Here is a 12390-nt window from a genome sequence, read left to right as displayed (position 1 = left end):
AAACGTAAAACATATCATCATTTATTGTTATACATAATTTAAAAAATATTCAAAATGAGATTTTTTTGCTTATTCTAATGTGTATTTTTTGCATATAATTTAGACACGAATTTCTTATTTCAACAGACACTTAGCTAATATAATTTTGTATTTCATCATCATAATAAAAAACAACGAGAAACTTTCTCGACAAATTCTGCTCATTTACATTCATCAGCAATATCTTAAAATTCTGCGTCTGGATTTATAAACATGATGGACTAATAAATTGAATTATTACATTTTTAAATATGACTCCTCAATATTATTTTAAAGCATCTGTTTAAACTCTTCTTCGTATTTACGTTCTATATCTTGTCGCAGAAGAATGTTAAAAGGATGTAACTTTTGCATTAATTTTATGATTAATTTGCATAAAATGATTAATGATGATTATTAAGTGATTAATTTGCATAAAATGATTAATGATGCATTATTAAGTGATTAATTTGCATAAAATAATCATTTAAAAAGTCAAAGTTTAAAATTTAAATCTGAAGAAGATTAAGAATATCAGTAATAAAATAGTACAATTTGTTACGTTTCATAACAAGTTCTTAAATTTTGGAAATTTTGTACGCACTTTAAGAAATGGATACTCAAATTTTGCAAAATTTTCTTTGTTTTTGATGAAACCGTTTCCTGGCATATGCTTTGAGCGAACATTTCGTCATAGCTATCGTCACTTCTTAAAGGAAACGAATTTAATAAAAAGTAAAGAAATATTTAGTCATTCCAGTTTCGATCATCTACGTGAGAGATAAGGAATACTTGATTAGAGATAGAGAATATTAGATTTGGGCATGGGAATACTAAGCATTGCGGTGTAGTTCAGATGAAACATTTTCATCGTGTATTTGAGAGTTCACGTTTTGAATCAAACCACGTAATTTCGTGACGAACTCATTCTCAAAATTAAAAAAATACAGCTCATGGATTACTGAATTGTCAAAAGGGAAGGTGCGGTCTACAAAATATATAGCTCGAGAACATTTATTGTGAGCCTGTAGTAAATTATTTCTTTATCTAATCTATTTTTAAAGAAATCATATATTTAATCTTTGATAATTTGAGAATAATATTGATTTCTAATTCCTTAATGAATTTTTTCCGTATTTTATTTTAATCATTTTCACACATAAATTACTGATAAAAATTTTAAATGCATGTTGCTAATGAGCTATGAAAAACTTAATTATAAACTAATTCGAATTAATGTCACAAAATTCATTTAATTTTCTTTTTAAAAATTCACAAGTTTTCTTTTAATTGACAAGCTAATGCTTTTATATTTCTGATTATATTTGAATTAGTAATAGAAAGGTCGAACTTCAGTACAGCATTGTTTTATTTTATTTTATAACCGTCGTTGAACAGCCGACTTAATTTTTTGGGTTCATGACTACCAATTTTCAACTTCGCAGCATTGTAATTTTGAATCCAATACAGAAGAAAAGGGAACTCCTGGATTAAATATTGCGAAAAATTTGCCTTCGTGGATGACTTTTTGACCAGCGTTTGCGTTACACGTAGATGAAAACCACGAAAACCTCACATGGTTACCCTGATGGCAAGGGGACTCTAGCACATGATCCGTCTATCACTGAGGATATTTTATGTCAGCAATGTGTTCTGTGCAAGCCGGATGACGGAATTCGCATTGATGTGATTCGAGCTTGGTTCACCACATTGGAAGCCATGACGGCTCAGAACAGCATTTTTGATGTTTTCGATTTAACGTGGACCAATTCAATGTTTAAAATCAAGGTTTCTGTGATGCAATAGATCACTATGATTCCTAACAAAGACGCATTGATACTTTGGGTACTTGGTATCTACTAACAAATAAAGATCATATAATTCAAATTATTGAAAGAATTCGTAATACTTATAGATAGAAGTTTTGTTACGAAAATTTTTAAATAAAATGCACTTCCCATTTTCCATTAAAGATTTTATTTCGAGTATCTTAAAGTAACTTGAATGGATTATTATTTGTACTTACAGACATAAGCTATTTAGATTTTATGCAAGAAACAGGGGCAAAAAGCTGAAACTCATTATTTCATCAAGATTATTTAATACTAAGTACGATAAACGTTTTATCTAGTCTTTTAACCGTTACTTGAGAATTTTTCTAATCACTACAGATGGTGTATAGACGTTCCATATAAAGCGAAAAATAAAGTATATTATATTTCAGAAGGTCAGAGATTATTCTACAGTCTTGATTACAAAAGAAAAGAAAATGTAAGTAAATTTATTCTTATATTTATCATATTGCTAGCTGAATTCCCGTTTTCCGCAAGGGATGAAAAAAAATAAATAATCAATAAATTAGTACTAAATAACACTAAAATTATTCATAAAACTAAAACACTTATAATAGATGAAAAAATGAAGTTGAAATAATTATAATTTCATTTAATTACTAGCTGAATACCCTTTCTTCGTATGATAGGGAAAGAAAAGAAAATAATCAATAAGTCAGTGATGAATGAAATCATGTGCAAAACTGAAAGTTATGTACCGACAAAATTAATGAAGTTGAAATAATTCCTTATTTTTCAGTTATTATTATTTGTTGCCCTTCAGGTTGCTTTATATTATAGGAATAAGCAAACCACGTTTTTAAAAGTTCATCTCATCAAAAGCTTAACTGTTTTCTGTATCATTTGCACAGTATTTATGCAATATTAAAAAGCATAAAATACACTAATATGAAAGATGTTTGCTTTATATTATTAGAATAAGCAAAGCACGTTTTTAAAAGCTCATCTCATCAAAAGCTTAACAGTTTTCTGTATCGTTTGTACAGTATTTATGCAATTTAAATAAGCATAAAATACACTAATATGAAACATTGTACCAGTGTTAGTGCATTNATAAGTCAGTGATGAATGAAATCATGTACAAAACTAAAGTTATATACCGACAAAATTAATGAAGTTGAAATAATTCCTTATTTTTAAGTTATTATTATTTGTTGCCCTTCAGGTTGCTTTATGTTATTAGAATAAGCAAAGCACGTTTTTAAAAGTTCATCTCATCAAAAGCTCAACTGTTTTCTGTATCATTTGAACAGTATTTATGCAATTTAAATAAGCATAAAATACACTAATATGAAACATTGTACCAGTGTTAGTGCATTTCTTACATATTAAAACTGGACCAATTAATATAATGCCAGTAGTGACAATTACCAAAATTAAGCATCATTGATGACAATAATATTATAGCGATTTTTTACGTTTCTCCTAAGCGAATTAGTAAAATGCTACCTTCAGTTTTTATTCTATAACATAGCCTATTTTTTTTTATTTAAATTAGTACCTATTTCCAAAATTAATTAAGCATCATTAGTGCCAATTTTTTTTTATATGAATTAGTGCCATATCTCAACTATTTTTTTTTAGTTTATAGCTTTTTTTGGTTCAATTAGAACCTATTACCAAAATTAGTATCATTGGCGTCAATAATTGTATCGTGATATTTTATGGTTCTTCTGAACGAAACAGTAAAATTTCTCTTCAATTTTGCTTTTTTTGAACACACATCTTATTTTTATTTCAATTATTACCTAGTACCAACATTAATTTAGCATCAATTGCATCAATAAAATTTTATCGATTTTTTACGTTTTCCCCAAATGAATATCATAATATCATTCGTTAATATATTCGCTATCATCATTTCACTATTAGTTCTGCTTTTCCCGTACATAACTTATTTAATTCAATTTCCGTTGATTTTCGGTGATTTAGTTTTATAAAATCACGTTTTAACAGCACAACTATCACCAAAATAATCACGTAGTTTTAGATGACTCTAGAAATAGTGACGTAGTCCACCTATATGCTACCACATTCAAATTGATTATTTAGTTTTTCTGACAAAGCGAATAAAGAGTATTTGAATACTAAACAACGTGAATCAAACTTCATCAATTAGAGCTATAGGCTAGCAAACATCCCTGATATTATTTTTAAAATTTTTGAAAAAGTAAAACAGCCTATAATTTAATCACAAATATGGCTGACGCTTAAAAAAGGGAAAAAAAATTCAACCGTCTCTAAAGAACGAAATATTTGAAAATTTCGAATGATTTTTGAGATCGTGGGTTGAAATTTTCCCTTCCAACTACTATCAAAATTTCGGGGGGCTAGAGCAAACGGTTCTGGAGTGATAAGAAAGAAAAGCATACACATAAACTCTTTATTTTATTAGTATCGAATATTTCTCGCATTTTTCCGTGTCTCTATGGTAATTAGATTGAGCATAACACTCGTTTAGTAGTTTATCCCTTCACAATAAGAATTAACTGTATTTAGTATCATATGGCATGATGCTGTAGCTCGAGGATATTTCTTGATCAGCAAAATTTTCGCACAGTCAGGCAATTTTCTCCTATGCTTATCATTTTCGAGAGCCCATAAAAAAATCTCTTTCGACAGTATATTTTTATAAATCTGTTCAGAATTGATTCAGTTTTTATGTGTACCAAATATACTAGTATAATACATTGTAACTGTATTAGAATATTTGCTACCGATTAAAACTACAACATAATAACAGTAGCGTCTATTAACAAATTTAATTAAGCATCATTTGAGTCAGTAATAGTATGCAGTTTGCATGTTTTTCTAAACGATCAACTACATTGAAAAAATGCAGCGTCTGTAAAATCCATTTTACCGTAAAATATCATATCGTAAATTTTAAAGTAATATTTATATAGTTAGAGCGATTCAGTAATTATGCGGTAATTATTACTGTAAAAATAACGGTATATCAGATTTTTTGTTCTGTAATATGCTCTGGTAAAAATGAATACTATGGTAAAAAGTACACACATCCTAAGTGCCGGTATTTTTTACTGCAATTTGATGTAGAATTTTTTTTACTGCGTAGCATCTGTCCATTAGTTTTGTTTTTTAGTCAGAGGTCATTTATATTACAGACTATTTTTCTAATTCGTTTAGTAACTATAACTAAAAGTGATTGAATATCACTTTTAGTTGAGCAATTATAGTATGACCCTGTTGAGTAATTATAGTATGGCACTTTTTTACGTTTTTATTAAATGAATTAATGCCATATTTCTCTATTAATTTTTTCCTTCGGCTTAGCGCATAACTTATTTTTTTATATTTGAATTACCGTTGATTTAAAAAGATATAATATTACAGAAATACATTTTAAAAGTATATTGATAAGCAAAATAAACAAGTTGTTTAAGATAATTTTGGAAGTACTAATTTGAAGAAGTAGTCCATGTATACTAACCACGCTCATATTTATCATTTAGTTTACCTGTTAAAACGAATTGTAAATAACTAAATTTTATAGAGCATGCAATAAACTCTTTTTTTACTTCTAAATAATGATAGCTATACGAAAGGAAACGTCTTTGATGTTATCTTTAAAATATTTGGAAAAAAATAATTTAAAGCAATGAATGTTGTTAAACTAATATCCGTCTATCACTGAGGATATTTCAAGTCAGCACTGTGGTCGGTGCAAGCCGGATGCGGAATTCGTATTGACTGGGATTCGAACCGGTTCGCCTCATTCGAAGGCGAGNATGGCACTTTTTTACGTTTTTATTAGATGAATTAATGCCATATTTCTCTATAAATTTTTTCCTTCGGCTTATTTTTTTTATATTTGAATTACCGTTGATTTAAAAAGATATAATATTACAGAAATACATTTTCAAAGTTTATTTATAAACAAAATAAACAAGTTGTTTAAGATAATTTCAGAAATACTAATTTGGAGAAGTAGTCCATGTATACTAACCACGCTCATATTTATCATTTAATTTACCTGCTAAAACGAATTGTAAATAATAAAACTTTATAGAGCATGCAATAAACTCTTTTTTCCCCCGTCTATATCACGATACCTATAAGAAAGGAAACGTCTTTGATGTTACCTTTAAAATATTTGAAAAATAAATAATTTATAACAATGAATGTTGTTAAACTAATCAGAAAATCCTTTTTTCACATATCTCTTTCGAATGGTTTATTTGAAATGTCTTAATGAGTATTAGGAACGAAGGCATTAGCTCTAGTACCCGCTGTCCTAATTTTAGGACGGCACCAGCCTCTAGAATCATAAAAGACACGCAGTCAGACAGAAAGATTCTTCCATTTTTTACCATAGAGTACAATTCTCGCCTTGTTAATGCAGCAAGAAAACTTGCTCTTACTTGCCTTTCTTTTGTAGCATGCAGCGTCTTGAAACTTTAAAAGAGGAAATACAAGAACAATACCATTATATTTCAACCTTACACTGTATGTATTTGAAATCGGTTCTTAAATTCATTTCCACACTGATGTATATTTTGTTTGAAATGTGTCATTTTATTTGTATAGTTTGTTTTCTTCAAAACTAAACTTGGTACACAATAATAAACGCAATTTACAGGAAAGAAAATATTGAAAATATAGCTTTTATTTTTAAAACTTACTAGAATTCTTAAAAGCCATGAAAATACCACGTATCATCGAATAAAGAGAATTCTTCCATTTATTACCATATTCCATTCCATTTATTACCATTCCAGAGAGATTCTTCCATTTATTACCATAGAGTACAATTCTCACCTTTTTAATGCAGCAAGCATCTGTCTGCAAGACTTGCTATTACTTGCCTTTCTATTGCAGCATGCAGCGTCTTGAAAATTTCAAAAAAATATATATATAAGAATAATACCATTATATTTTTACCTTACACTGCATGCATTTGAAATTGGTTCTTAAATTAATTTTCACATTGATATAGATTTCGTATGGAACGTGTCATTTCATTTTTATAGTTTACTTTCTTCAAAAATAGACTTGATATACTATAATAATCACAACTTACAAGAAAGAAAATATTTTAATCTAGTATTTTTAAAAGCTTACTAGAATTCTTAAAAGCCATGAAAATGCTACGTATCATCGAATAAAGAAAATACGGGATGAAAATAGCAATAACATAGCAAATTAGCAAGGAAAATTTATTTCATTCAATCCAAAGGAAATTTCTTCTGAATATCACCAGAGCCTACCATTCCACTCCTAAGCTCTACAAGTATTAGCTGGATTTCCACCTCTCTCAGAACAGATTGCGTCGTTGTCGTGTTCAACAATCATAACTCAACTCAAAAAAGATATTTCCTATAACAATACAAATTTTCAATACAGTACTTACGAGGAAAAATAAACAATACCGATTTCCCCCCCCTCTCAGTCTATCACTAATTTAATCAGTTTAGTAGAAAATAAAAATTATAATCACTTAGATCCATACAATTTTTTCACAGACAGTTCGAAAACAAATACTGGAACTGGTTTCGCATTCTTCAGCATAAATCATTCTAACCATTACACAATTAATAATAACAACTCAGTCTTCCAAGCTGAACAACTTGCTATTTTAGAATGCATTAGATTCATCAAATCACAAACTTCATTTAAGGAATCTAAGAAATATACAATCTGGTCGGATTCTAAATCAGTACTATACTCTCTAAGCAACCCAGACACGAAAAATTCCCTCTCAGCTAAAATACAAAAATTACTCCTTAATACAAATATATTTATCTCATGNATCTAAAAAATATACAATCTGGTCGGATTCTAAATCAGAATTATACTCTCTAAGCAACCCAGACACGAAAAATTCCCTCTCAGCTAAAATACAAAAATTACTCCTTAATACAAATACATTTATAACATGGATTAAAGCACATGACGACAGAACAGGTAATGAAAATGCAGACGCCCTACTCAAATTGTCGACAACTAAACAACAAAATTACCCATATCCCTTCCCGATCTCATATCTCAAGAATCAACTTCAGAACTCTTTATCACAAATTTGGAAAAATTAATGGAACAATTCAGATAGGGGAAGAAGATTATTTAAAATTATTAATAAAGTAGATTATTTTAAGAAGATACCATCAAAACAAGAAATCTGGTTTTTAACTGGGCATGGTCCTTTTCCCTGTTATTTCAAATATCTAAATATCTCAGGTAACGATTACCGTACATGCAGCCTTCTGGGCACTCCAGAACACTATCTTACTGAATGCATCTATACAGCCTCATGGCATACTCGTGCATCGAATATCACTAGTCTACCAACCTGGCTAAAACATTTCCAAACTAACACACTTAAAATCAAATTATTATTAGTAATGAATTTTCTTTCTGATAATGATAACCTTCTAAAATTTTAATTTAAAAAAAAGTAATATATATTTTGGACTGAATACCTATAAGTTGTAAGTATTGTATATATCTTTTTCTATTCAATTTTTTATTTATTATTATAACATTTTAATTGCTTTTTTCATTATTTAAAACCTGGAAGTTTAAAAAAAAAATTATCATTAACCTTTAATTTAATAATTTACTTTTCAAAATTCATTTATTGTCACTTCCTGTGACATATATACTTATAAAAAAATTCTTGTTTAAACAATATTCAAATGAATATTTCTGTATATATGAAAAACAAAACTGTAACCCCCTTTCTTTTGAAATTTTAAATAATTGCCACTGATCAAGCACAGGGTCGAGGTTGACTGGAATAGTGGCCAGACGCGGATTATACGGGTAAAGGTTTTACTAACCTAGGTACGTATCCGCGTCTGGAAGGAAAGAAAGAAAAGTCTTCCTCTCCATGTAACGCAAAGGCTGGTTAGTTCCATCAAAAAGTCCTCCATGATGGTAAAATTCTCTCAATGCTTGATCCAGGAGTTCCTTTGTCTTCTGGATTGGGTTCAAAATTACATGGCTACGTAGTTGAACATCAGTAGTCGTAAATGCAAAAATTGGGTCGGCAGTTCAACGACGGCTATAAAATAAAAAATGATGCAGCATTGCTAGAAACATGCAATTTGAAAATGTTCTTTCTTTATTCGGGTGCATTTGAATACTAAAAATGTTAAGTCAAAATACTTTACAAAATATAGGTATGCTGTTTTCCTTGTTTCAATTGTTTTAACTTTGAATTATGGATCTGAAGCGGGAGACTTCGATGAAGATAGAAAACCTCATTTGGGAAATGCTACTGTTCTAAGCAATTATCACCGAGAATGTAAGTATTCAATGAAGCAGTCACACAAAACGCAATTCAATATTGAACCTTAATATATCTACCTTGAACCATGATACGGTTCACATTTGCTTCAACCTTAAAATGACATTAAATTGAAAAATGCTTTCTTTTTTTATGAGTTAAGACATAGTAACATGTGTAATAAAGTTTAAGAAATTATAATATAGCTCAAATTAGCGCCATCATAAGGTTTAAGCAAACCTGGACGATATTATGATTCAAAGTCATTGAAAATGAACAAAAAAAAACCTAAAGGTTTTATCATGCATTTATTTCAGATTCATTTCTATTATTTATCTTCAATGAATAAATGAAAAGTGTTTAGTTTGTTTACATAATTGTTTAACAAATAAAATTTTCTTTAAGTATCCTTAACTAAATAAAACTAGTTTTTCTTCTATTAAACCAGACATTGTTTTGTTTTTACAATGATTTAAATTTTAAACAGAAAAAAAATGATAAAACAAAATTATGCGGGAGCAATATAGTCAAAGTTACGAAATCAAGTTTTAGTTTGGTTGAAAAGTATCTGGTTTTATGTTAAAATTAAAGACGGTTAATTCAGCAAAATTGTCACTCATAGAGAAAACATGAAAAACCAGGAAAGTGTGACATTTAAGAAATTTTTTTTTGTTATGGATTGAGCTCGTTCACTTAAGTGATCAGTATCATAATCATGAGCCATTATGTTCCTTAACACTTTAAATGAACTGATGCTGCTTTTCAGTCAACACATTTCTCTAATATGTATTTCTTCTTCTCAAAAATAAAATCCAAAAAGTACACATATTAGGATTGGCAAATTGAAATTTAAGCAAGGAAGAAACGAAAACATCATCGATAACTGTTCTATAACAAATGAGAAAAGCAGGATAAATACACCAAAGGCAGTTTGATTTCCTGAGAAAACTTGGAGGTATTTTCAAAATTTAGCTTTTAATTGCTCTTTGTTTTCTCAGGATTACTTTTTCAGTTGTGGAATGGTTGATTAGACAAAAACGTTTTCTCTCTTTTATTAACCCTTTTTAGACAGAAAAAGGTTTCATCCTTGTTAACCTACAAAGAAATATATGTTTGAAATTTATTTATTTATTAAGCAACTAATAAATAATTAGAATAATCTTTCCTTCATTGAAACCATAATTTTTCCTATTGTACTTAGTTACCTAATTTTGAATTTTGAAATTGTAAATATTTTTTGAATTTTAAAAAAATTTTAAGTACATGTTTGCTTAACATTTTCAAGCATAACATTTTAAAATGAAGTGATTGAAATAATTAATTAAAATAAAATAAATATAACAAAATGAATAAAATAAAACAAAATGTGTCCAAAAATATTAATAATTTTCTTAATAAATAATGAAATATGAGACATAAATTTCTCAGTGGGTTAACAGGGTGGAAGTAAAATGCCTTTTACGTCTGTGTTTACTTTTCAATTTAGTTTTGAAAGTGATATAAAAAAATATTTAAAAATTATTACAACATTTAAAAATTATTTACAATATTATTGGTCAAAATTGCTAATTTTATTAAGATGGTCAATACGAAACTGCCGTGCAATTGAAAAAAACAATGTTTGTGATAAAATATTCAAAATGGAGATTTTTGTAAATTCGGCATTTTTGTACGATAAACTATGTATTGCAATTTTTTTTTTTAAAAAATCAGTATTTTTTCAATTACAGTTGATAACTCTAGAAATGTCAAGCCACATTTCCCAAAATCTATCATTGGTTGTTTCTCAATTGAACAACGGAAAACACCTTTCATACAACCACACATTGATGTTATAAAACACAGATGACATGAAAAATTAGAATTTATTATAAGGTTCTAATGACTTGGAATTCGATCCCTGCAAACGAAGCCAATCATGAGTAAATCATGGCATTCCCTTATTCCATAATTCAGCAGCCAACTAGGCTCGACACACACGCGTGACGTTGCTTGATACCAAGCCAAATTAAATCTGCCCTGAAATATCATTCAGTGTGATAATAAACCAAGCCTGCCTAATTACTCTAACACGTTATTTAAAAACCACGTGTTTAGGCAGAGCCATGTCATTTCAGCGGTATTCTTCTTCTCGAGTTGCAACTACCCGATTTGTTGGAATCTAAATTGTAAAAAATTTTTCCGTCGTTAAAAGTTTAGTTAATGAATTTAAAAAAAAACTTTGACTCTAAACCCTTGATTTATAAGTGTGCTATTTTAATAGGTGACCTTTATAAAAAACCCGTGGATTGTGCTGAGATATATAGACTCGGTTTCAAGAAAAGTGGAGTGTATGACATTTATCCAAAAAGCAGAATCTTCGGAACTTCCTCTGTTAAAGTTTATTGCGACATGGAAACAGATGGCGGAGGTTGGACGGTAAGATCTATACTTTTTTATAAAGGCAGTTATGACCAAGAGCAGTTTCACAAGATCTTCCCACATTCAACTGTTCAAACTCCACATTTTACTTTTATTGCTGGATTGTAGTTATAATTATACATAGTATTATGCTAAGTGGCAGAGACAACAGTTCGTTACATTTCATCAACACCCGTTACAAAGATTCTCTCATTCTACTAAGTTTTGCTTCTTGACACAAAACAGCTCTGTTTTCTTCTTAGTTTTATTAATCCCTAAAAACATGTGCACTCACGCTAATGTTTCCCATCTCCTAAGTCGCAACATTTCTTATATGATGTTAAAGTTAAATCATTCTTATGAAATTTTTAACTTAAAGTATTTTTGTGTACACGGAGAAAAAATCTGGTGAAATTATTAATTCTGGTAATGGCCAATTCTGGTGAAAAANTGCAGTTGATTTGGACGGCAGTTGTCGTTCAAGCTGAGCGCTCGATGACGTATGCTGTCAAACTCATAAACTAGCCAATCAGAGGGAAACGTTCGTTTCAAGCTGACGCCGACGTTTCCTGAAAGAAACCAGGCCTTTACAAAGATTCTCTCATTGTATTAAGTTTTGTTTCTTGACACAAAACAGCTCTTCTTAGCTTTATTAATCGCTAAAAACACGTGTACTCACGCTCATGTTTCCCATCTTCCAAGTCGCAACATTTCTTATATGATGTTAAAGTTAAATCATTCTTATGAAATTTTTAACTTACAGTATTTTTGTGCATACGGAGAAAAAAATTTGGTGAAAATACTGAACTGTATGGTACGGCCAATTCTGGTTTAAAAAAACCCCCCAAAATATGCGGTACTTTAAAC

At 29.3% G+C, this 12390-nt stretch overlaps 1 protein-coding gene across 2 annotated transcripts in view; it reads left to right on the top strand.

Annotated features, from left to right (window-relative positions):
- The first annotated feature begins 2193 nt into the window (after nt 1-2193).
- LOC107456144 (techylectin-5A-like) overlaps nt 2194-12390 on the top strand; it is a 38614-nt gene continuing 28417 nt past the window's right edge. Inside the window, exons 1-3 of one of the 2 annotated variants that reach the window (XM_016073949.3) lie at nt 2194-2289; nt 9017-9141; nt 11387-11541. In XM_016073949.3, coding sequence (XP_015929435.2) covers nt 2288-2289; nt 9017-9141; nt 11387-11541 — 282 coding nt within the window. In that variant the 5' untranslated portion in view covers nt 2194-2287. The remainder of the gene's footprint in view (nt 2290-9016; nt 9142-11386; nt 11542-12390) is intronic. The other variant, XM_043041139.2, reaches the window with a different exon arrangement.

Source organism: Parasteatoda tepidariorum, chromosome 10, assembly GCF_043381705.1.
Source record: "Parasteatoda tepidariorum isolate YZ-2023 chromosome 10, CAS_Ptep_4.0, whole genome shotgun sequence".
NCBI classification, from domain to species: domain Eukaryota; kingdom Metazoa; phylum Arthropoda; class Arachnida; order Araneae; family Theridiidae; genus Parasteatoda; species Parasteatoda tepidariorum.
The sequence above is the reverse complement of the archived record's forward strand: the minus strand, read 5'-3'. Positions and strand labels throughout refer to the sequence as shown.